Source organism: Notolabrus celidotus, chromosome 3 (assembly GCF_009762535.1).
Source record: "Notolabrus celidotus isolate fNotCel1 chromosome 3, fNotCel1.pri, whole genome shotgun sequence".
Classification (NCBI taxonomy): domain Eukaryota; kingdom Metazoa; phylum Chordata; class Actinopteri; order Labriformes; family Labridae; genus Notolabrus; species Notolabrus celidotus.
In genome coordinates, this window is record NC_048274.1 from 28,490,614 (window position 1) to 28,513,605 (window position 22,992).

At 39.3% G+C, this 22,992-nt stretch overlaps 1 protein-coding gene across 2 annotated transcripts; it reads right to left on the reverse strand.

Annotated features, from left to right (window-relative positions):
- Positions 1-1,399: 1,399 nt before the first annotated feature.
- On the reverse strand, positions 1,400-21,861 carry ube2q1 (ubiquitin-conjugating enzyme E2Q family member 1). 2 transcript variants are annotated; one of them, XM_034679688.1, is made up of 13 exons: positions 20,963-21,861; positions 20,495-20,599; positions 17,700-17,822; positions 15,203-15,256; positions 14,872-15,012; positions 14,281-14,365; positions 12,052-12,112; positions 11,867-11,957; positions 11,712-11,770; positions 11,502-11,550; positions 11,269-11,364; positions 8,271-8,337; positions 1,400-4,558 (listed from the first exon to the last, which is right to left on the reverse strand). In XM_034679688.1, exons 1-13 carry the CDS (start codon positions 21,119-21,121, stop codon positions 4,527-4,529), a joined length of 1,122 nt encoding a protein of 373 aa, XP_034535579.1. In that variant the 5' UTR covers positions 21,122-21,861; the 3' UTR covers positions 1,400-4,526. The 2 variants fall into 2 exon arrangements, 1 of the variants encoding a protein (XP_034535579.1); XR_004630694.1 differs by having other exon boundaries at positions 8,271-11,364; positions 20,963-21,694.
- Positions 21,862-22,992: the final 1,131 nt, after the last annotated feature.

Genomic DNA, 22,992 nt, shown 5'->3' on the forward strand with positions numbered 1-22,992 from the left:
TAAAATCTGTTCATCCCACTCATCCAGCACACCACCACCTGTTCCAGTCGTTACCTTCAGGAGACTGCTATAAATCACCGCCCACCAAGACAAACTGCCTCAAACACACATTTATACACACTGTGAGTCTTTTCAGATTTACCCTCCACAACCTCCTGGGAAAACTACACTGCTGTCGTGTTGTCACGTGTTGGTAATATTGTGATATATCGTATTGTTGTAGTCCAATCAGGAGTAGAAAAATCTGCTATCATGCCTTTCCTTGAATATCGTTGACATAAACTTGACTTGTGTATTCATTGCATGTTTGTGTGATGTTTTCCTCTGTCACTCTGTACAGTGTGCCATGTGTTGGCTTGTTTACTTAGTGCTATCTTATAAACCATGTAGATACTTCAATTGTGATTTAATAAGAGACTGCAAATTCATGTTTGCTGACAGATAACTTGTGTAGGGCATCAAATTGATGTTAGATATTGCCCACAGTTTCTGAGAAATTGTATTCCCTATTTGTCGTTGAAAATGGGTGATGATGTTGAATGAAGACATTGACTACAACTGCCTTGCTGTTCAGGATTCAAATCAAACTAATTAGACCCCTCATTCAGGAATCAAGGTGTGACTACAGGGTCAAACAAAGAAGGACATCAGAGAGGCACTGATTCGGTTCCTTGGGCAATACGTGGAGGGTGGTTGTGGATGCTACAGCAGCTCTGAACGAAAAAATGCAGCAGGAATGCTTTGATGAAGAACATCCTCTGTTGGGAGACAAGATAAATACATTTTCTTGTGTGCCTTGCCTCATGGAGGAACCTGTAGCTCATCAATAGAGCTCTACTTATTAGTTGAAGGTAATGTAGGGTCTTTTAGCCCCCAGAACTAATTTCCCTAGACAGAAGGGTTCCTGTGCCCCCATTGATGTCTGCGTTTCGACCACGGGCTGAAGTCCCAGGTAGATTGTGCAAATCAGGCCAGTGACGTATGGAGAAAAACATTTTTATTAAATAATATTTTGAAATCTTAATAAAAAACTAAACTAGTATGCATTCCCAGGAACTCCCTCTGTGTTTCAACAACTGTATAAATTCTATAACGTTCAACCGAAAATGTCCCAGGACCTTTGAAAAGTACTACCCCCCAAGCAGGGGCTTTTCAGATGAACTACCCCTGAACTAAATTTAGACCCTGGTTCCTCCGGTCGAAACGCACGCAGTTCAGGGGTAAAGTCCCTAGTTCCGGGGTAAAGTTCCTGCGGTCGAAAAATGCCTATACATTACGTGCCCAGATTGTCCTATTAGTGTGTTTAATTGCAAAAATAAGACAGATATGTGAACTGTTCCTGTAAAAAAAGGGTGATTCATATTCATTCAGTGTTTACAATACAAATAGACAATGGAGATATTTCATAAAATTCTTTATTCATAAACTTGATGCAAGTTTACAAATTACTTTACATGGTCAAAATCACCCTTGCAATGGAAAAAAATGAAACCAAACCAAAGCATGCTAACAGTGCATAACTTTATAACCCGGCCACTGCAGTTAATGAAGCACGGTAAAGAACCCAGAATCAGGCTAATTCAGACCTCAGACCAATGTGTGACTCACCAAAGCAGAGAAGTTAGTCAGATGACATGTGACGGTGTAAGAGACGCTGTTATTCAGTGCACAACAGACTTAAATACACCATTATCCCAAAGGTCAGGTTATAAATGTAGGCTTACAATTGGTCTAATGGCACACAAATCTGCAATGCTACTCAACATGGGAATCCTGGCATCTTTTGGAGGGACTCTAAGCAGGTAGGATGTCCTGCTAGTCCACGTGTCTCGTATATTACCTGACCTGGTTCATTAGAACACAGGGAGAAGTTTTCCTGTGCACTGATGTAGGATATTAGGTAAGCAAATTATTAAAATTTGATAGATCTAGTCATTTTACCACCCCACCCAACCACTCTTTACCTTCAGTAGCTTGGGGAAAAACACCCATTGATATATTGACATGCAAAATACAGCAATATCAAAGAAACAGGGTAGAATGTGGTCTGAACACTTTGTAAAGCGCAGGATAATCATCGGATTATTCCAGGTATTTATGCTTGGTAATTATTTATCAACCTCAAAAAACTCAAGTGTGACAATTTGACAGCAAACCTCACTGCAATGCCTCTTCCTTAAGACTGAGGCATCATTTTTAAAATGGCCCAACAAAATATTGACTTGTCCAATCTTGCATTTCATGACAATATTCTAAAGCAATCTTTTGCAAAGTGTGCAGTATGAATTCCTGAGTTTGCTTCTCCAGAGAATGCAGGGGTGGGCTCGACAATGTGACCGGAATGAAGTGATTAGTAAATTACCAATGGCATCACAACAACTAACAACCATGCCAGAGACCAAAAGTCATGTTGAGATTTTGCTCGTGGTGAAACATGAAAGCAGGGTGAAACCTGTTATACACATCCAGCTAGTCCAAACAAAGTTCAGAAGAAGCTGATGTTTTATACCCATCTCTACCTGTTCTGAAGATATTGGTGGCTGAGGTTAGTATCACTGAGAAAATATACTTAAAATCAACTCAAAATTGAGGAATGCCTGTATGAATTAGCATAACTAAGCTTTCTATGCTGGTTTTTCAGGACAATATACTTAAAACAATGCAAGTAACCACACAATAGAACACCCACAACAAACGTGTAACTGCATTAATTGGAATGATCCACACAGTTTTCTGCATATTATTCACATTACATCAAAGACCCAGCACGCTGAGAGGGGCAGCAGTGCTGAGAGTGGTTATGAATAGTAACCAGAGAGGTGATCATGGGAAGAGCTGGGTCCTTTCCTGTGGCAAATCTGAACAAATATTTATCAAACCGACAGAAATATTCTGGAAATGGAATAGACTCCAGTCGATCTCCCCAGGTGTGAAGCCAGAAGGTATACGGTCGAGACTATTGCTGTGAATTTGAAACTCTGGCTGCATTTTAAAAAACCAGCCGTGAGGTCAAAGAAAGTCAGAAGGCAAAGGTCACTTTTTTCCCTCCCAGACTGTTGGTTATGACTGCCAGGTTGGCAAAGTGCTCAGGATGTGAACCAGCTACAAGAACTAAGCAGGTGACTACACTTTTAAGCTGTTAAGACTTATTTTCTTCAGTACGACAAAACTCCACAAGACTGTGTCTTCACTGCATAGCCTTACTGAGGTTCATCCGGTTTCAGTGATTCGATATGAAAAGCCAAACGTCTGGAATGCCAGAAAACACCTGTATCTGTGCCATTATTGTTACGGCCATTGTAGTTAAGAGGTGCCATTAAAAATGAGGGGAATGGTTTTGTAAATGTTGCCAATAACATGAGGATTACAAATCAATATTTGAAATAAAAACAAAACAAAAACAAAACCGCAGTAGTCATTAAGCTTACATAAGAACATGGCGTACTTTTGTTTCCGTCTGCAAGAGTATCCATGAAGCAACTTTTTCTTATTCTAAATGGGTCTTGAGAAGTTGCAGTTCCCCTGCTGTTAATAGTCAAGGGTATATAGTAATACAGTCTCTGCTAAGCCAAAGACCCAGACAATGTTACATTATAAACAATTAAATCCTTTTGCAGAAATACAAATTTACATGTTTACACATGGAGTTAAAATCAACTACATTACAGTGTGATCATATCCAAACACGCCCCTGCTTTGCCTGCTCTTGTTTCTAGCCACACACTGAACCCATCCTGCAGGGAGAAGTCCCATTGCTGGTTCTGATGATGACAGCAGGATGTTGTTCTTCATTTGGCCTGTCCAACCCAGGCTGGAAAAGTCCTTTGATTCAACCCCCCTACAACCTCAGAGCTTCAAGCTTTAAAAGATAAGAGGTTTGGAAGCGAGCAAGCCTCAGAAGCACATTATTCCAGAGGAGGGATCTTGGCATTTTCAAAGATAATACATGAGCACAATATTACAGAGGCTGTCCATGGAAAGAACAGGCAGCGGTTTTTCCCACTGCCCACATTTAAATATCTTCCCAGCCATCATCGCATCCCATCAGGGAATGTCACATGCCATTCTCAGATCCAGTTTGTGGCCAGGGAGGCAGAGTCCAGCGACTGCAGCATCACACTGCTGGATAAAGCCATGCCACACCTTTCAATTTACAGCCAGCAGGTAACCTCGGCATGCTCAACGCCAAAACCAGAAGGGTGACTTTACGCAATATGAAGTCCACCTGTGCCCTAGAATAAGGATGATTTTTGCTATGAAAACTTAGATCGTAGAAGACAAAAGATGTACAGAGAGATAAATATCTGAAGAGACAACACCCTTGCGAGTAGCTGATGAGAATGTCAGGTGGGGGTGTGTGTTTATGAGCTTGTTTCTGGGTGGTCGCTGAAAGACAAATTTGCTTTGGAGTTCAAACTCTCTTGAAGAGAACAAAATGGTTTGCAGGATTTAAAAAAATTATATTGGTCTCAAGGAAGAAAGAATCAAAGACATGTGGTCCCAGTGCAGGAAAGGCAAGAGTCTGTTTAGCCGTCCTCCTTTGGGGGTGTGTACCAGCCTAGGGGTAAAAAAACAAACACAGTGCATAATTACAAACAGACACAAAGACAACCATTTAGTTTCACCAGCCACTAATATATGATGGTTTATATGATTTCTGCCTCGGGGGCTTATACCACCGTTTACAAGTATGTCAGCCATATTTAGTGCAGACACCCAAAACAACAAGGGGCACAAATGGTCAAGAATTTTAAAAAGCAATGCTTTCAGATGTCCATATTTATAGTCTACTAAAACTAAATGTAGCTCCATGTAGCCTGGCTGAGAAACTCATTTGCATATCTTCTTCTAAATTGAAAGTTCATATGTAGTGTGGTGCTTCCATAGGGCTCAAGAACAAACAACAAAAACTGACCAAACACAAATCCCATTAATGATCCTCCTTGAGTAAGAGATCTGCTTGTGCAATGTTTTCAGTTCTTATCTTGTTGATTCTATTATCAGTTTTGTGTTCATCTGCAACGTACACTCAATACTGCAAAACAACCAAGTGAGAAGCTTTATCAAGAAAGTTTACAAATTTGAACTGCTAATTGAAAGCTGAAAACATGCCCTTGACACGTGTTTTGAACTAGTGTTGTGCGTGAACACGCTCGTACTTTAGTGAATGGTTGAATTGAACGGCTCAGTTTGCAACTCATGAATGGGAAAGTGTAGCTCGCTCTGGAGACCGTGGACGAGTGAATTGAACTGTATTTGGTTTGACTGGTAAAGGAGGGGCTGCCAGCTTGTTAGTGGACACAGGCCCTTAATCATTTAGTCGATTAAATGTGCACATCCCTTACTTTTTGTGTTTGACTGTTCAGTGTTTCCTTTATCTTCAGCCGTTCTGTTTCAGTGGATCTTCACTATCTCACCTACATGGTTATTTACAAAGCAGATTTTCCCTGTGTGTTTGGGTGTTAGAGTCTTGAGCGACTTCTTAGAAACTTTAACCAAATATTAAGCCAATAAATTAGAGTTATATGTGTTTTTCTACGTTTCCAGAACTGTAGTTCTTGTCTTAGGGTAGTCAACAGGGGAGAGGGCAGAAAATCAAGCTGAATAAAAATAAACTTACTTAATGTTTACTCTAATTTTAACTGTTTACTCTAGAAGATGTAAAAATATGCAGGCTGAATGTTGCACTATGAAGGTTTGGCTTAAGCCTCAGACTTTTACACCCAAAACAAGAAGATAAATTATATGTTGTTTAAAGAAAGTATGTGGGTCATGAGCTGAATGGTTGGTTCTTAGTTTTCAGAGCTTTGCACATGATAAACATTCTAAATAATGTCTTTCTTTAAACTGATCCGTTTTGAGTTGTGCTGCTCTATGGCACGTTTAACTGGTAAAGCATACTCTGGGGTTTTCTTGGCTTTAAACTTGGTGTCTGTCTAAGACTCTGCAGTAGCTGACAGTAATTCATTAAGTATGGGAAATGTCAGAAACTGAAGGCGAGGGATTGAAGCATTAGAGGCTGTACAGAAAACGAGAAGCTAGGTGCAGCAAAAAATCAAGAAAAAAAAGAAAATGAATGTGAACTAGTTGATTTTATGGGCAGTGACTTGGTTCTATTTTAATCTGATGAACTATGAACATGAAATAGTTTATTTTAATCTGTGTGAACTGAACTTTGAGCTCGCTAATTTTTAGCGTTAACGTTCACAACACTGTTCAGGAGCGAGCCTTAGTAAATAACCTTTGGTTGATATCACAGCTTTTTCTCTTATTCATTAAGATGCTGCTCAAGTTTTGATGTCTCCATTTGTGAGTTTTTCCATCCATCCATTATCTTGACCGCTTATCCCATTAGGGGTCGCGGGGGGCTGGAGCCTATCCCAGCTGGCTTCGGGCGGAAGGCAGGTTACACCCTTGACAGGTCGCCAACCTATCACAGGGCTAACACAGAGAGACAGACAACCATTCACATACACACTCACACCTATGGGCAATTTAGAGTGACCAATTAACCTGGTAAGCATGTTTTTGGACTGTGGGAGGAAGCCGGAGTACCCGGAGAGAACCCACGCATGCACGGGGAGAACATGTAAACTCCACACAGAAAGGCACCTGCCCGGCCAGGGATTCGAACCAGGAACCTTCTGGCTGTGAGGCAACAGCGCTACCCACTGAACCACCGTGCAGCCCTTTGAGAGTTTTTATACATGTAAAATGTATAATATGACGCCTAATCACATGAAAGTACGTTTAAATTCAAGCTGGAAATCAACCTTATGTCATCATGCCTCCACATCACTCACTCTGTCTCTTCTTCTTCACTTTTATGACAATATCGATCAGACAATCATCCTGCTTCAGTCCTCCTAACAGTTATCATTTCAGTGTTGAATGTTACGACTGTCCTCTGCCCCACTTACTTCTAACTCATTATGTCCTGCATCCTTCCACTGACATCAGCGTCTAAATCCACATTCCTTTGCTAATCAAAACACGACTGAAGATATATGATGATGTAGCGATGGATACTTTCAAAGATTCCTTCTACTGAACACCTGGCATTTAAATCTGTGTTAACTTGTAATGAGGTCTGTTGTAACTGGATTGAATCAACTGCTGGGTTTGTTTAGAAACAGAAATGGGAGACAGCTGTGCAACATTTTATTTGTTATGAATGAAGTATTTCGGTTAATATTCGACTCAAAACTAAAAGATGTGAAAACCCTAACATCTGATGGGCTCGATCTTTTGAGATATTCATTTTAAGAATGTACTGATGAGGGAAACATTTAGTTCTTACAACTTAAGAATAAATGTATCAATAAAATGCTGAGTCATTCATCACAGGACCTTAATATGACATCTGCAAGAGCCAACAGCGTGTAGACTCACTGTCAGCATCACTATGTATGACATTTTTCTATAACAATGGACGGAATGTATTCTATGCAGTATTTCTCGGACTGCAGAACCAACATTTCTATGCCTTTCATATCAGGCATATTCATTTCAGATGTCTGTGCAGTCTTTATAAAGCATTCATGTTGGCAGAAATTACCTTGAAATGTAAAATATACAAACACATTAGGGTAAAAAGTGTCTTCTTGTCTTTCCTCCAGACTCCAGTTACTCCTAATAAAACACCAAGTTTCTCAAAATGTCAGAATAATGCTGATTTTTTTATTTGATTTGATTTTTTAAAAGCGTTCATCTTAAACCAGAAGTTGCGGTGTCCAAAAGATATTTCCAGCTGTCTTTTTCCATTTGCTTTGGATGCTCATCCTTTTCCTTTCACTTTGGTTTGCTGGAAATTCAATTAGTCTTCACGCTAGCTTCGATCATTTTGCTCTAAGGCTCACATAAGCACAACTAAGACCCCTAAAATAAACTGTGGCCTAGTCTTAGTTCATTTTGAAATGAAAATAAAACTATAAATCCTTGATAGTCATGTTGACCACACAGTCAAAGTGACTTCTATTTCAAGACATGACTCTAAAGTGAATATAGAGCATTGAGGATTGATTGCGATGTACTTACAGTTTCTTTGTGTGTTACAGTTATCTATATCCTGCTTTCCTAAATCCTTAAATCCATCAGTGATACCAGCTGAGTGTAATGATGTGGACTAAATTGATGTAAATGTTGTCCCCGTTTGGTACATACACACAGTACAAGCACTAATTTCAGCTTTGAAGCATGGGAGGGATTTGGTTTCAGTAAACGAGGTCAGTTATGCACTCGGTATGAAACTGGAGACAAAAAACACTCACCGTTCTTTTCATGGATCTGAACCAGGGATTTGTAGGACTGCTGTGCTCTGGCGAGATTGTACTGGTTCTGCATTGAAGAAGAAAGTGGAAATCAACCTTAAGAGTCTGCATTGGAAATATGAGGACAGCACAGAATACAAAACAACAATGACAGCTCTTTTCAACAAGCAAAAAAATAAATAAAAGAAGCTTATCTCTCCATCTCCAATTTCAAGAACAAAACTGTGTGTGCTGCAGGATGAGCACCCGTTATCTCCTTGTTTGACCACTCAGAGTTTTTCCACACACACTTGTCATCATTCACATCCGATTTGCTTTTGCACCTGTCGTTCCATGACTGCGAAACCACCAAACCACCCAAGACTCAGACTCGGCCTGTGTTATTTGGTAAGAGTGAAGTGGTTTCATAACAGCCCATTTCCCAGAATTGAAACTATGGCTTTGGTAACCCAAATGTCAGACTTCAAATTTACATCTAAATGACTCATGCTATGCTAGGTAGGACTCATTTGCCATGCATGCTGGGAGACTTAAGACACTATTCTAAACTTAATATTCAAGGCACATCCTTCCTCTTTACCTTTTTTTCCTTGCTGAAGAATTCAGTTCACACACAAAGGTGTTTCACGGAGTAAAAGTCAGCTGAGAATGAAACAATCAAATAAAACAGAATCTCTGCCTGTAGAAGTAGTTTACTTTTAAATAATGCATCTGAAATAAAAAAACTTCTATCTTAATCCACACTACAGGCCACATTATGGCCTGTTTCTCACCCCCGCTACAGGCCATGACACTACAGACCACGTCAGGTCATTTTTTTCTGTTTATATAGGTACATTAAGCTGTTGTGCATTGGGCTCAGCGCAGTGAAATAACCTACCCTCAACGTGCCGCCTGACCACATCCTGTGTTGAATAGAAAACTGAATGAACAACAAAACTACTCTGCTTTAGCAATTCTTTTTCCCCATAAAGATTGAGAGTGACCCTTTAATAATTCTGATTGTCACAGCAGGAACTCAAGCTTCTCTAACGTGTGTGAGCCAATTCACATCAGCCTGGAATTTATTGCAAAATGGCTTGAAACTCAAGGAGCTGGTGTCACTGAATGTTTTAAATATGAAATGAAAGACCTTGAAGCTGAATCTTTAGAATGTTGTTGTTTTTAGTGTATCTTGTTACAACTGCCTCCTAGGTAACAGCTCTTTCTGCGACAAACGTTGTGCTTGTAAAGTGTACTTCGGTTCTCTGTGTGTCTATGTCTGTAACCTGTGGTTTTTTTTGCTGCTGGCAGTCTTGGCCAGGTCTCCCTTGGAAAAAAAATATTTGATCTCAATGGGACCAACCTGGTTAAATAAAGGTTAAATAAAAAAATAAAATAAAACATTCAGAGCATACAGTGTTTTTCTTTCCCTCTGCAAATAAATCAGATGTACTTTCTGAGCATGCTCCTTTAAAAAACAGCCTCTTGATCATCTCTTCCATCTCTGCTGTCCAAGTTCATGACACTGGTTGACAAAAATATACAGATTACTTCCTGATGAAAATTACTCTGCATGCTCAGTCATTATACAATGGGGGTCTAATCAAAGCTTTGATACAAGCCAAAGTCACACTACTGCTCTGTGAAAGTATGCCTCCGAAAAATCAGGCATGTTGCAGTAAACATCCATCCACAAAGCAGAAGCATAACTGCACAAGAATGTTGTTGCACAAGAAGCATAAGCAGGCCTTCATTACAAAGGAACACACGAAAATTGTTTACTAGGAAAGATGAAGTCTCTCAGATAGGTACAAGAGGGCAGACTGTCCACTAATTGATCTCAGATGGCCCCATTGCCTCAGACTGATGAATAACAACTATACACCACGTGTCATTAAATCCCCTCAAGGATTTTCCAAGAGACAGTGACCTCTGCTTTGACAACCAAAGTCTTTAAATTCATCATAAATTCCAAAGTGATGTTGTGCGAAGTAGTGTTCATGAGATATTGCATTCATTATGAGGGGTAAGACAAACAGACATTTTATGACAACTCCAAACACAACTGATAACATTTGAAGGCAAAAAAACAAACAAACAATGTGGAACATTTCAACACATTTCAATCTGCATGATGCGCCAAAATGGGATTTGCATTCATGAGACTCAGTTTGTGAGAGGAATATCTATGCCTCCATGGTATTAATCTAATCTTGTTACAGGCTGCAGGCTCGTCTGAGGGTTTTATAAGTTGTTATTAAGAGGACATAATAAGTACACACGACAACAACTGCAAAGTGCTGAACAAAGAGATCAGAACGTACTCTGCCTAACCCAGCTGTGACACACTGCATCTCACCTTTACGACAAGCGCAAACCTGGTTGTAATCCCAGCCTGGTGCTCATGCTGGTTCGGAGCTGTTTCAACTTGCGAACCAACTCGGCACCAGTTTGTTTTTCCACCTGCTCAAGCCCGTGGAAGAGCCATGTCATGACGTCACTTCTACGTGACCGCTTTTCCCAGCAGCGCTAGTGCAAACTTTCCCTCACAATAACAACGATGGCGGACAACGTAGTGTGCTTGCTGGTGTTCCTCCTGGCTTTTCATAACCACATGAGGTCTCAAAGAGAACTTATCCAACTTAACCAATACTTCTGTGCTACTCATCATGCTTTACATGGACGGCGACTTCACCCCTCGCCCCTGACGTAAGCGGTGTGCGGTTCTAGACCAGCAAAGACTTGGTGCTGCTCTGGAACCTGTTTTCCTGACCGGGAGCCGGTTCTCTTGCAGTCGAAACACAATAAACTGGTTCTCTACTGAGCACCGTCTCTGAACCGGCCTTGAAACTGCCTCGGTGGAAAAGGGGTATTACTGCAGTAGAAGACTCAAACAGCCCACTGCTAAGAGTCAGACAACTAGGCCCAGACCACAACAGTCAGAATATGTGAGGCCAACATTCTCAAAAAACATTTTCTGATCTTGAAGTGAAACCTTGAGTGCTTCCTCACTTACTTTATTGGCTCCGAACTGCACTCTGGCTTTTCCTTTGACTAAAGTGGCATTGATCTGCATGATGACAGACTCAATGGAATAGGCACTGCTCCAACCCTGCAAACAAGAAAGTAAATGTCACTGAAAGGAGGGTTTAAAGAACTGTGAGGTAGATACAAACACACTCCAGAGTTTGACTTCGTGCAGTGCAAATTCACAGACATCTCAGGCTTTAATGAACACATATGAGATACCTGTTTGGTGAGAAGCTCCATGCACAGGGCACCTCCTCCGAGAACATACCTAAAAGCAAGGACAGAAAAAAAGAGTGCTTTTAGTACACTACAATGCAGAGCTCTCTCATAATAAAAGGTAATAATTGAACCTCTTTTCCACTAACTCAGCTTCATGTGAAAAGTGAAAGGATGAAAGACACTTTAAAGTGTACCGCTTAATGAACTCACCCTCCAGAAAGCACAGGCGAAACCACCCGGACAAACGGGGGATCAAAGGGGAAATTATCCTATGGGGACAATACGAAAGAAAATGTGAGTTTTTCAAACTTCAAAGAAACTAAATGATGTTCCAATTCCTTTAATGAAGAGTCAGTTTTACTCACTTTATACGAGAAGTTTAGTAAAATGTAGTCCATTCCTTCCTTTTCCTTTAGAACTTGTAAATCACTGTGTAAGGGGCTATCTGGATCCACCCTGTTGGACATGAAATCATGTAATTAGTCATAGTTTACGCTTGAAGAGAGGGGACTAAAACAGCAGCAATAGGCAAGACCTCAAAGGTACTTACGTCCTTAGTTTGACATGCCATTCATACAGGCTGTCATTAACCAGCTCCACTGAATAGATGCCTGCAAAAGAGTTTCATTAAAGAAGAGTTATCAGATGTTTCCCAATGCCCTGGTTAGATAAACTGTATGGATTAATTCAACCTTCATACTGTGAATAGCAAAGCAATGCAGTGACGTTAGGCTTCAAACCCAGTGTAACTGATTTGTTTGAGATACCTTTATACATACTTTTATCGCAGAGCCGTTACTGATTTTACCTGAACTTTATCTTATTTCATTTATTTATTTTCACTTTGAAAAATATATCATATTTGGAAATAATATTATTCCTTTGGAGTCCTTTTGAAGCAACTTTATGTCTTTTAAAAAAATTGTATTTCTTGATCTTATGACCCCCTTATTTTATTGTATTACTATTATTGTCATTATTATCAATTATGTTATTATTATTATTAGTAGTATTATTATTGTAATTGTTATTATCATTATCATTGTTGTTATTATTATTATTATTATGATGATTATTATTATAAGTAGTATTATTGTCAATGTTATTGTCATAACTATTATCATTATAGTTGTAATTATTATTGTTATTATTATTATTTGGTAAAGTCAGTCACATACAAATGTCAGTTAATTCTGCAACAATGATCTAATACCATGTAAAAGGGTGAGGAGCATCGCAAAAGCCAGGAGGACTGTGGCCAAACAAGGTGAAGCAGGTAGTCTACAGGTTGAAGGAGGAATTATCATTATTATTATATTATCATCATTATTGCTATTATCATTGATAGTAATAATAATGATAATAATATTTACTCATATAGTGCTTTTCAAAACAAGTTACAAAGCACTTTACATTTTATAAATCCAACACAAGTTTTAAAACAAGCATCAAATCAATAAAAAGCTCATCTAAAACAGTGAGATTTCAAAAGTGACTCAATAGATGACAGTGTGTTGGCTTCCCTGATTTCCTCCGAAAGGTCATTCCACAACTTAGAGGCCCAAACACAAAATAATTGATCACCTTTAGTTTTACGGTTTGAGCAAGAAATACTTTATAATGACTCACTGGAGGATCGAAGGCTCGTTGGAGGCCAGCAGTGTATTCTGGTGCTGACCCCCTACGAGCTTTAAAAGTTAACATCACATTTTTTAAATCTGTTCTAAAATCAACAGGGATTTAAAAGGGGTGTGATGTGTTCTCTCTTGCTGGACCTAGTTATGAGTCTGGCTGCAGCATTCTGGATCAGCTGAAGTTTATTGAGGTTGTTTATGTGTGAGACAAGAGAGCAGTGAATTGCAGAAATCTAACCTAGAATAAATAAATGAAAGAGTTTTAACTGATAAAAATTACCTAATTTTTTGAGTGTTTTTGTAATGGTGGACTGGAGTTATGTGTTATGAGGTGAGAGTCGAGAGATGATACCAAGGTTTCTACATGATTCAGTGATGGTAAATGACAGGCGTTTAATGTATTATAAAGACATTATTTTGGTGTAAGTCTGGAGGTAAGGCTGTTCAAATCCTGGCCCTGTCAAAGCATCATAGTCACTGAACCTCAAATGTATTTATGTACTCCCAGGACCCTAATGCCTCAATGGCTGGACGCGCAACAACCATGGGACTCACTTTGGATAAAGTCACGATATAAATGTAAGAATTTCACGTGAAAAAAAAAGATGTCAAAATGAGTCACGTTACATCTGTGGTGTGGCGTTGATAGAAGATATTTTAATCCACAGAATGCACGGCAGGAACTTTCTGCTAAAATTCTGATGAGCTAAAAGGATGAGCAAAGCAGTCTCCCAGGTGTGACGCTTTAGAGACATGACCTTTAGAAATCCCACTGTAGTTTTTTTTTATTCTGTTTGTGCTTCAGATTTCAAAGAAGAAGATTTTGCCTTTTTAGGCTGCAAAGACAGCATGTTCACGAAGTTACAGCCACATAAAAGATGTGTTAAAGTCACAGTTAGGGTGTAGTCACACACTGTACTCCCACCACACCTACAAGAGTGCGGATATGACCACATAAAAACATGCCATACAGAATTAAGTCACTGTTTGTGTCTGCACTAAAATCTAATCGATCAAATGGATATCATTGATCATGGTTCTTGTGCTACAATGCCTTTTTAGGTTTGAACTAATGATTGTTGTTTGCAAGGGTTCTTTTCACTCAGATCTGGAACAAAGAGCAGACCATTGTTCAGTGTGCATACCTGTCTTGTAACTCTGAGACCTGTAGATCTCTCTAAGCTCCTTCATCAGGCGGTCAGAAGCTTGCACTGAACCAGACACAGCCCCCTGCAAACACACAAAACAATGGTAACAATGAAGACTAACAACACAGTGCTTTGCAATTCACCTTGACGTTAAACCTATCATCTGTACTCATCATGTGCCAACATCAAAGAGAACGCACGAGAAAAAAATCACTGCGCCTCCAAAATTTCAAAAACTGTTGAAATGTGTGCAAGAAAAGCATGTCAAATTCATAGTTATTATATAATTATATTTTAAACATATGCAGTAAATCAAGACAGAAAATAGGATGAGAGAGCTAAGAGTCCCTCCAGAACAAAAAGACAGCTGACACCAAGAGACAGCTGAAGACATATGAGGAAAACAAATCACATTTTGTGCTGTCAGTTTTTCTTTTTAAAATTTGTTTCCCTATAACGTTACAATGTCATTTAGCAGACGCTTTGCTATAAGCATTAACAGTGTACCAGTACTGAGAACATACATTAAAAGTGGGCTGTAACATCAATTTTTTGATAAAGCATGTCTTTCATAAACTGAACACTTACATTCAGGTGGTCCTGCCTCTGGTTCTTCCGGATCTTCTCCAGGATGGCCAGATTCTCCTTCTCGATGCCATCATCCTCGGATTTCTTCCCATCTACAGGCTCTTCTTCTTTCATTTCATAGTGGTCCAGATCCTCGATGTCCTGTTGGTGCAGATTTTATATTTTAGAAATTTTGAAGGTGTCCACATGCATTAATGAAAAAAAGACAACACATGGATCATACAAGTCAAGAGATGCGGGGAAACGTGTTCAGCAGTTTATTTTCCTGTGTATGTGCAATCGTGTAAAACAGAGAAGCGACTGTGTGTTAAGACTTAGGCCGAAAACTTACCTCTCCCATCTCCTCCTCTTCCTCTTCCTCAGATGTGACCTCCTCTGTCCCATGCTAGACAAACACAATATACAAAGCATTAACTCAGTCTGAATTATGCAGTCTAACAGAGACTCAATGCATTTTCTGATCTTTTTATGCTATAACCAACTTTTGCTGACCATGACCAAAGCCATCACAGTGAGATTGACTACCCAGGTCCCTGAAGGAGGAAGGGGCCCTTGATGAGGCAGAAATGAAAAACACTTTCGGTTTGCCTTATATTTTCTAAGTTATAGCTGTTGGAAGTTAGTTCAAATGAATACAACAAATGGTCAGAATTCTTAACTCTTCTACTGGGAAAAAAAAGTGGGGTCTCTCTCTGAGGTTCAAGCCATCCCTACTGTATGCGCAAAATGGTTTAGTCCACCCACCAAGAGTGAGTCGACAGGACTGATATGACTGCTGTCAATCTAACCAAGTGAGTGATGCTGCAGCACCATCCCCCCAAAGAAAGACAAATCAAGATATCAAGAGGAAAAGTAAGAAAAGAGAGAGAGAGCGAACACAAGCTGTGTGAAACTGTTTTTAGATAGTCTGTAGGAGCCGTATTATTTGAAAGGTGTTTGTTGTATCTACTTTAGAAGTTTAGTAAGGTAATTGTTTGTATATTGTGTGGTGTTATTTTTTGTTGTTTGTTTATATGGTTCATCGTGTGGTCAACTGATAGGTAAAGCAGGTCATATGTTAGAGGCAGGGATATTCTATTCATTTAAGCCGCTTTGTGCATGTTATCGTGAGTTGATGATCTTTTTTCATTCATTTAAAGTTATAAATAAAAACATCTCTTTTGGGATATCAGTGATTATTTGCTTTAGAGCATCAGACAAGTCAGTAGGCCCAACCTCAGCGAGTTTTGGATCTGTAAATCGCTACGTTGTCTTCCCCCTGAGGGGTCGCAAGACACTAATTGGGGGTTGCGAGATGTCATCCAGAATGTTTTTGTTTTTTTTGTTCAAGTAATCTCAAATTGCATATTCTACCCATTATTGTAAAAATATAGACAAAAAATAATAGTTAAATTTAAAATAAAACCTTGCAAATAAAAAATATTTATTTGTTTTCTGCCTTTCTTTGTTGCCTGATGATTCCTGAGGTTAGGGTTATTTAATAGTTAGCATCAGGGTCATTCATAACAGCACAGGAAACACAGCCACGTGTGAATGTTGGTAGGCTAATTTTCTGTAGACCGGCTAAATGAAGTATGAAGCAACATTTGATCACTTGGAGGGACAGGGGGGGGGTCACAGGCATATTTTGGGGGTCGTGGGCTGAAAGGTTTGGAAACCCCTGCACCAATGAGAAAGTGTAGCTTCTCTACCAGTGAGCTAGCCTTGCTGATGGTTATCAATGGATTGAGTACAATCAGTAGACTAGGTGATATCACTGGTGTTGCACTAGCTTCAAATGTTTTAAATGTATATTTATTGTCAGAAATCATTAATATCAGTAGATTTGTATTCAAAAATCTATCAGGTCATTGAATTTCTTTTCAAGAGGATATTATTGTTGCTCTGTACGGTGTGATCAAATGTAAGCTGTAGTGACTATTATAGTGACATGTTTAAATTGAGTAACTGCAAAGTAAAATAAGTTCATGGTCTGAATAATTTGCAGATTATGAATATAAACCTATGATGACTGATTTAAACCCTAAATGATTGAAAAAAGGGGTGAAAAAAAACTTACAGGTACTTGAAAGTGGTTGAAATGTTGCATATTTTACATGTGTAGTTTATTCTTTGTTTTTTCCTATAGGTGCTACAACTTTTTTAATTCATGCTCCATATTTTTTAAGTATTGTCGACTTTTAACAGAATCATTTAGACGTAATAAGTTGCTTTAATATCAGGAGTGACGACAGAGTTATTGTAACTTTTGTGAGTGGGTTTAGTTCAGCAGAGCATAAAGCAGTCTATTAGTTGACTTTTACTGAAGTAGTGTACTCATCTGCACTTCCCTTTACATACAATGAAGTGTAAAATAGATGTTTATGAAAACATATATAGCAGATGTTGAATTTTCATAAGTTCCGTTTTGTGATTATTTACCCCAATGTTGTTTTGTAACACAAAGTGTTAGTTATTTCATGCTTTTCATGGGTGATTTGCACAACAGAGGTGTGATCATAATGTTGTGCAGGGTTGGCCTGGATTGTGATGATAGGGCCCAATGTGATATCTTTGCATGGGGCCCAGAATTATGAGCGATACCCCTGACCGTGACCACAGGAAGAGCCTCAGGGAACAACTTGATATAAAACACCAAGGCCCTCTGTGATGTAGGCTGCTATGTCATGACTGAGCAAAAGTGGGTTTGAGTGTGCATAATGAAATATTCTCATTTCAATAAGCATGGCATATGCATTTAGAGTAACTAAGTATTGGTCATGTCCTGGCTGTGCTAGTCGATGCAATGCCCCAAGATGTTTTTGACGAGATTAAACAAGACTGCTTGCCTTTCGGTCTTGTCCCACGGGGCCTGCGGGCAGAGGTTGGTCCAGCATCTCCACATCTGGATGTTGGGGAAGGTTGTACAGCCGGCAAAGGTCACAAATGAGTTTCTTCAACTGCTGCAAAAGCTAAAAAAAGGCAAAGCAAAAGAGAAGAGGGGAAACAGATACGCCAAATGAATCAACATTGTGAATGCAGCTATACAACTATGCCACAGGGGAAGCATGTGACAGAAACATTATCACTGGCATGAACAGTAGTTGATTATTACTGTGCCAGCAGATTATAAAAAAAACTGCATGGACGTCGCTAAAATTGTGTTTTGAATATCTCAGGTCCCTTTAAGCAAAACAAGCAATTCATAGATGTGAGAAAAAGACAAAGAATGAATACATTGTTCACTTGGCATTGGTTGCAGGACTTTTTAACTGCAGCACTAGAAAAATGTTAAATCTTGCAATCTTTAAGTACAGTGATAAAATTTAAGCTAATTACCCACTCATGAGCATTTAAACAGAACGATGCATTCCTGCAGAACAACAAACAAATGCAGGAATGCAGGGCTGAGGTTGTTTTCACTGAAGAGAGATAGGCAACATTAGTCATCGAGTCAATGACATTAGTCATTGAGCTGTGTTGTGCCTTTGCAAATTTGGTGCACATCAAATATGGGGTAGCACCAAAACATTTGTGCTCAGTGAGAAAATGATCTAATCTTTCCACAGGAAGACAAGCCATGTCTTTTTTTATCTCACACAACATGAACATTAACTTTCTTAATTATTGTCCAAAATGATGACTCGCTTACGGCGCACGCACACAAAAAGAAAACCTTTGAACGACAAACTAACAGCACTTCTATAAAAAGCATATTTTGTGTCCTACAGACAGTGCTGCATGAATAAGTAGGCTAACTAAGCTCAGGATGTCACACTGCACGAAGGGTTACATAAGAACCTGCTTGTCACACACATTTGACCTCAAATGTTGTCCCAATGATCTAGTGACATGGCCTTTTGGACTGTTGAGAACCTGCTTGTCTGTACTTGCCAGATATACAAGTTCACCCCATTTCCTATTAAGTACAAACACACACACTCATCTATGCAGAACATGTAAGCTGTTTGTTTATGCTTTGCCACCAATACAATGGAAGGAAATTTTAAAAGTATGTTTCTTAGGTGAAAACTCTTTGACTACATGAACAAAGCAAATACCTTGCATCAATGTTGTCAAAACATATTGACATGCACTTTATGGATTTGATGCTGAAACATTGATGAAAAAACATCTCTTTGTGGCCTTCATGATTAATTTATCTGAATAACAGCTACTGAGAAAAAGTTGAGAACAAAATGACACAAAAATATCCTTTATCTATGTCATTTGCCTTTTTTGATGAAGAGCAACACAGAAAGTGGGCATAATGTCACAACAACATAAAGACTAGATTATTGTAACTCACTCTACACCTGCCTAAGCAAACACAACCTTTCAAAACTCCAGTTAGTCCAAAACACTGCTGCCAGACTCCTCACACACACCAAGACAAGGGAACACATCACACCAATGTTTGCCTCTCTTCCCTGGTTGCCTGTGGGTTTTAGAATTGATTTTAAGATTTTAACACTCACTTTTAAAGCAACAATAAATGGACTGGCCCCCGAATACTTAAGCAAATGCCTTAAAATATATGTCCCCAACTACTGCTTGAGATCCTCCAGCAGGTCCCTCTTGGAACTTCCAAGGGCGAAGTTAAAAACCAGAGGCGACCGGGCCTTTGCAGTCAGGGCCCCGTCACTCTGGAATGACCTGCCGGAGGAGATCAGGCAAGCCACATCCTTGTCCTCTTTTAAAAACACACTTTTTTAAATGTGCTTTTACTTCTTAACTCATCACTGACTTCTTAATTTCTGCATGGTTTTTATTATTGTCTTTTACTTAACTAAATTTAGCTCTCCTTACCTTTGTCGTGTGCTTTTGTGTTTTATCTCCCTATGTATTGCACTCTGTAAAGCACTTTGTAAACATGTTTTTAAAAGGTGCTATATAAATAAAATGTATTATTATTATTATTATTATTATTATTATTATCAAGTACAGGCTCATGCTGGGGTATATACCTGGTCAATACTCGTTTAGCAAAGCAATTTAGTAATATGACATCAAGTGTGATCTTTTCTTTCAGTCATATACCTAAAAACATACAATGAATGCATTTTGGCACTAGTAAAGTCAACTCTGTTGTCAACAGCAGGATGCTTTAAGGATAAATTGTCTGATCGTATCTCACTTGATGCCTTTGGCTCCATCTTAAAAGAAAAACAGACCACAGAACAGTGCCTGTGTTTTTAAATGCCGCTTTTGTGATCACAGATTGCACTTTATTGGTAAATTAGTTGCACTTTTAAATTATTGATTGTTTCTACATACTGTCTGTATATATGATCCACGCTGTTGAGTTGTGCTATTTATTTTGACGTGTGCTGCTGACCTCTTGGCCAGGTTGCCATCGTAAATGAGGTCTAGATCTCAATGGGTGTCATCTGGTTAAATAAAGGTTAAATTAAAAAAGAATAAATAAGTAAGCAGTGCATTAAAATGGTTTGCTTGTTCATCTCTGTTGACTTCATTGCTGCATTCAAAGACAGTGGGCTGTCTTGCGGTTCCACGACACCTAATGCGTGTTTGCAGGTAGAGTATTAGATGGCAATCGATGTGATTGAAAAGACAATGTCAGCAGAATCTCAAAGAATTTTACAAAATGGTCACATTAAAAATCAGAAGTCAGGATCATTACCAGGGTGCTTCCTTTTCTCACATCATCCAGCCTCTCCAAAACTTGCGCCAAGCTCGGGTCATCAGAGTCCACAAACCATAATGGCGGCGTAGATGGATACGATTCCTGAATACAGTGGAGAAAACCCGGGACATTACATCATGTCATTTGACACACTTGTGTGTCGCAGGGTTAAACACAGAGTCAGTAAACAACGTCCGATTTGAGTTTGACGACATTAGCATTCAGGGTGCAGTGTTAGCTTACAGCTGTGGTCGGTTGTGAAGAATATTACTATTAAACTGTCACACAAATAGACATCCTAACACTGCGTAGCTACCATTGACTACAATTTACGAAACAACACTTAACCTGCCCTGCATAGCATCAGATTATACAGCTGTGCGTGTAACCTGCTGCGAAGCTAGCAAGTAACCCAGCTAATTTAGCTCGCTAACAACAGAAGAGTATGAATCTCTGCCCCCTCACCGTTATGTTACAGTGGATAATTAACAGCTTTTCTCCAGTTACATTAAACTGGCAGCTCAGCTCGTCAGGTTTCCAGTCGATGATCCTGAAGCGTTCGTGGTTTGGATCAAAAATGGATTCCAAAAACTTCAGTTCGGCCTTCAGCCCCGACACCGACATCTTCCACGCATCTCCGGCCGGGCCGCTGGGGAGGGGGAGAAGTCGGGACTTAGCTGTTAGCTAACTAATGCCACTACACAATCTTTGGTGCTAAATTGGGTCTTAAAAGTGGCACAGAAATGACAGACGGTCCGGATGAAAGATGCTGGGTGTCCACTGCCAGCCTTAACCCGCGTGTGGTGAGATTTCAGCTCAGCCGAAGAGATTTTCTGATGAAGGATTCGCGTTATTTAGCCTTCAAGCTAGCATCTGAAAACAGCGCAGCGCTTTGGCAAGAAGCTAGCTAGCGAGTTAGCCAGCTAGTCCGTTGTTGTTGTCTTTCCGTCTATTGTTATTGTCTGTCTATGACAACAACAGCTTAAGGCTCCCGCGGTGTCCTGTGACCATCTTCTTACAGTCCCATCGTACACTTCCTCATTGGTTATTTAAAGGTGGGGGAACCATGCCAGCTCCACGATCTGAACTTATATTCCGCGGTATGGATCGGGTTTTTCATCCCGGTATACAACTGTAGCTGGCCTCTTGTGGGGTTTAAAGATGGCGTTCTGCAATCTACCCGTTCCCGCAGAGTCCCAGCATTCAGCGCGTCGTCGATATATTTAAGAGTAAAAAAAAAAAAAGCAAAGTTTATAACAGTACATCTTATGTCAATCTTTTATTTTATTTGTGACATAAAAAATATATTATCAATGAACACAACTTAAGTGAGATTGGCCCTTTCCAATAAATAAATTGAAGATGCATGACTTTATTAAAGCTCCTGTGATGAGTTATTATCTGGTTATGACACAACCTGAAATTAACAATGACACCTCTAAATGAGCTATAAGAGCAAAAAAAAAAAGACTATTGACATAAAAACTGACAATTTCTGTTTGATTCAAGCGGCAACCTCCGGTCTCTAAATATGAAGCCCATGCAGAAATGTTATAAACTGCAATTCATCGAGAATCCATTTGAGGCTGGCTGCAGAAACACCGGAAACCACATAGACACCAATTCAAAAAAGACAATCTTTGCAGCATTAATAAAGGCAACGGTTCAGAAGATATTAAGATTACGAGTATTTGGCCTAAAAGAACACATAGCTGTTGGCTAGGAGGATCAAACCCCGCCTCTTTACGTCACAGTATACCTGGTTGAGTTCCGCATTTCCGATATGGCTGCCGCCATCGATTGGCTTCAAAACAGCACTCAGGAGCAGATGGGTGACGTCACGGATGCTACGTCAATTATTTATACAGTCTATGGTTAGGACACAAACTGAAATTAATAGTAGTATCTCTAAATGAGCTACAAGAGCAAAAAAAAAAAAAGACCATTGACATAAAAACTGACAAATTCTGTTTAATTACTTTTAATGCCTAAAGTATTTTCTGCATGGTAGGTGTCAAACAAGGTGATTATTAGAGTGCTAATGAAAAACACTTTTTTTTTCACAGATTCAGGATCATTTCTATATTTGCCTGTTAAAAGGAGGCATGAGGGGTGTTTTTTTTTTTCCTGTAATACACTTTTCATTCTTGTACAAGAAAATAATGGCATCGAAATCAGAGCTGTCTAGAGGGGTCACCAAAGTCTGCACATAAAGTTCCCAATGGAAGCTTTAAGATAGTGTTAAAATGGAAATCATGGTTTGTGAAGTGTTTATGGCTAAAGTTTGTCTCACCAGAAATATGAATATAATATAATATAATATAATAACAATGAACAATGCTAGTGCCCCTACTATACAGTCATTGTTTGATGTGTAGTCTTAACACGGATAAATGATGGAAAAGAGGCTGTTCTGGAACACTCGTACTCGTAACAACCAGACAGTAAGGACACAACCAGACAGTAAGGACACAACAAGACAGTAAGGACAATAA

What these genes read in the sequence shown, in the direction of transcription:
- ube2q1 (XM_034679688.1), bottom strand. Translation starts at nt 21,121, where the DNA reads ATGTCGGTGTCGGGGCTGAAGGCCGAACTGAAGTTTTTGGAATCCATT. An exon ending in TTATCCACTGTAACATAACG is followed by an intron (nt 20,600 to 20,962) that starts GTGAGGGGGCAG and finishes CACTGTATTCAG; the next exon opens with GAATCGTATCCATCTACGCC. An exon ending in TGCAGTTCGGAGCCAATAAA is followed by an intron (nt 8,338 to 11,268) that starts GTAAGTGAGGAA and finishes TCTTCAATGCAG; the next exon opens with AACCAGTACAATCTCGCCAG.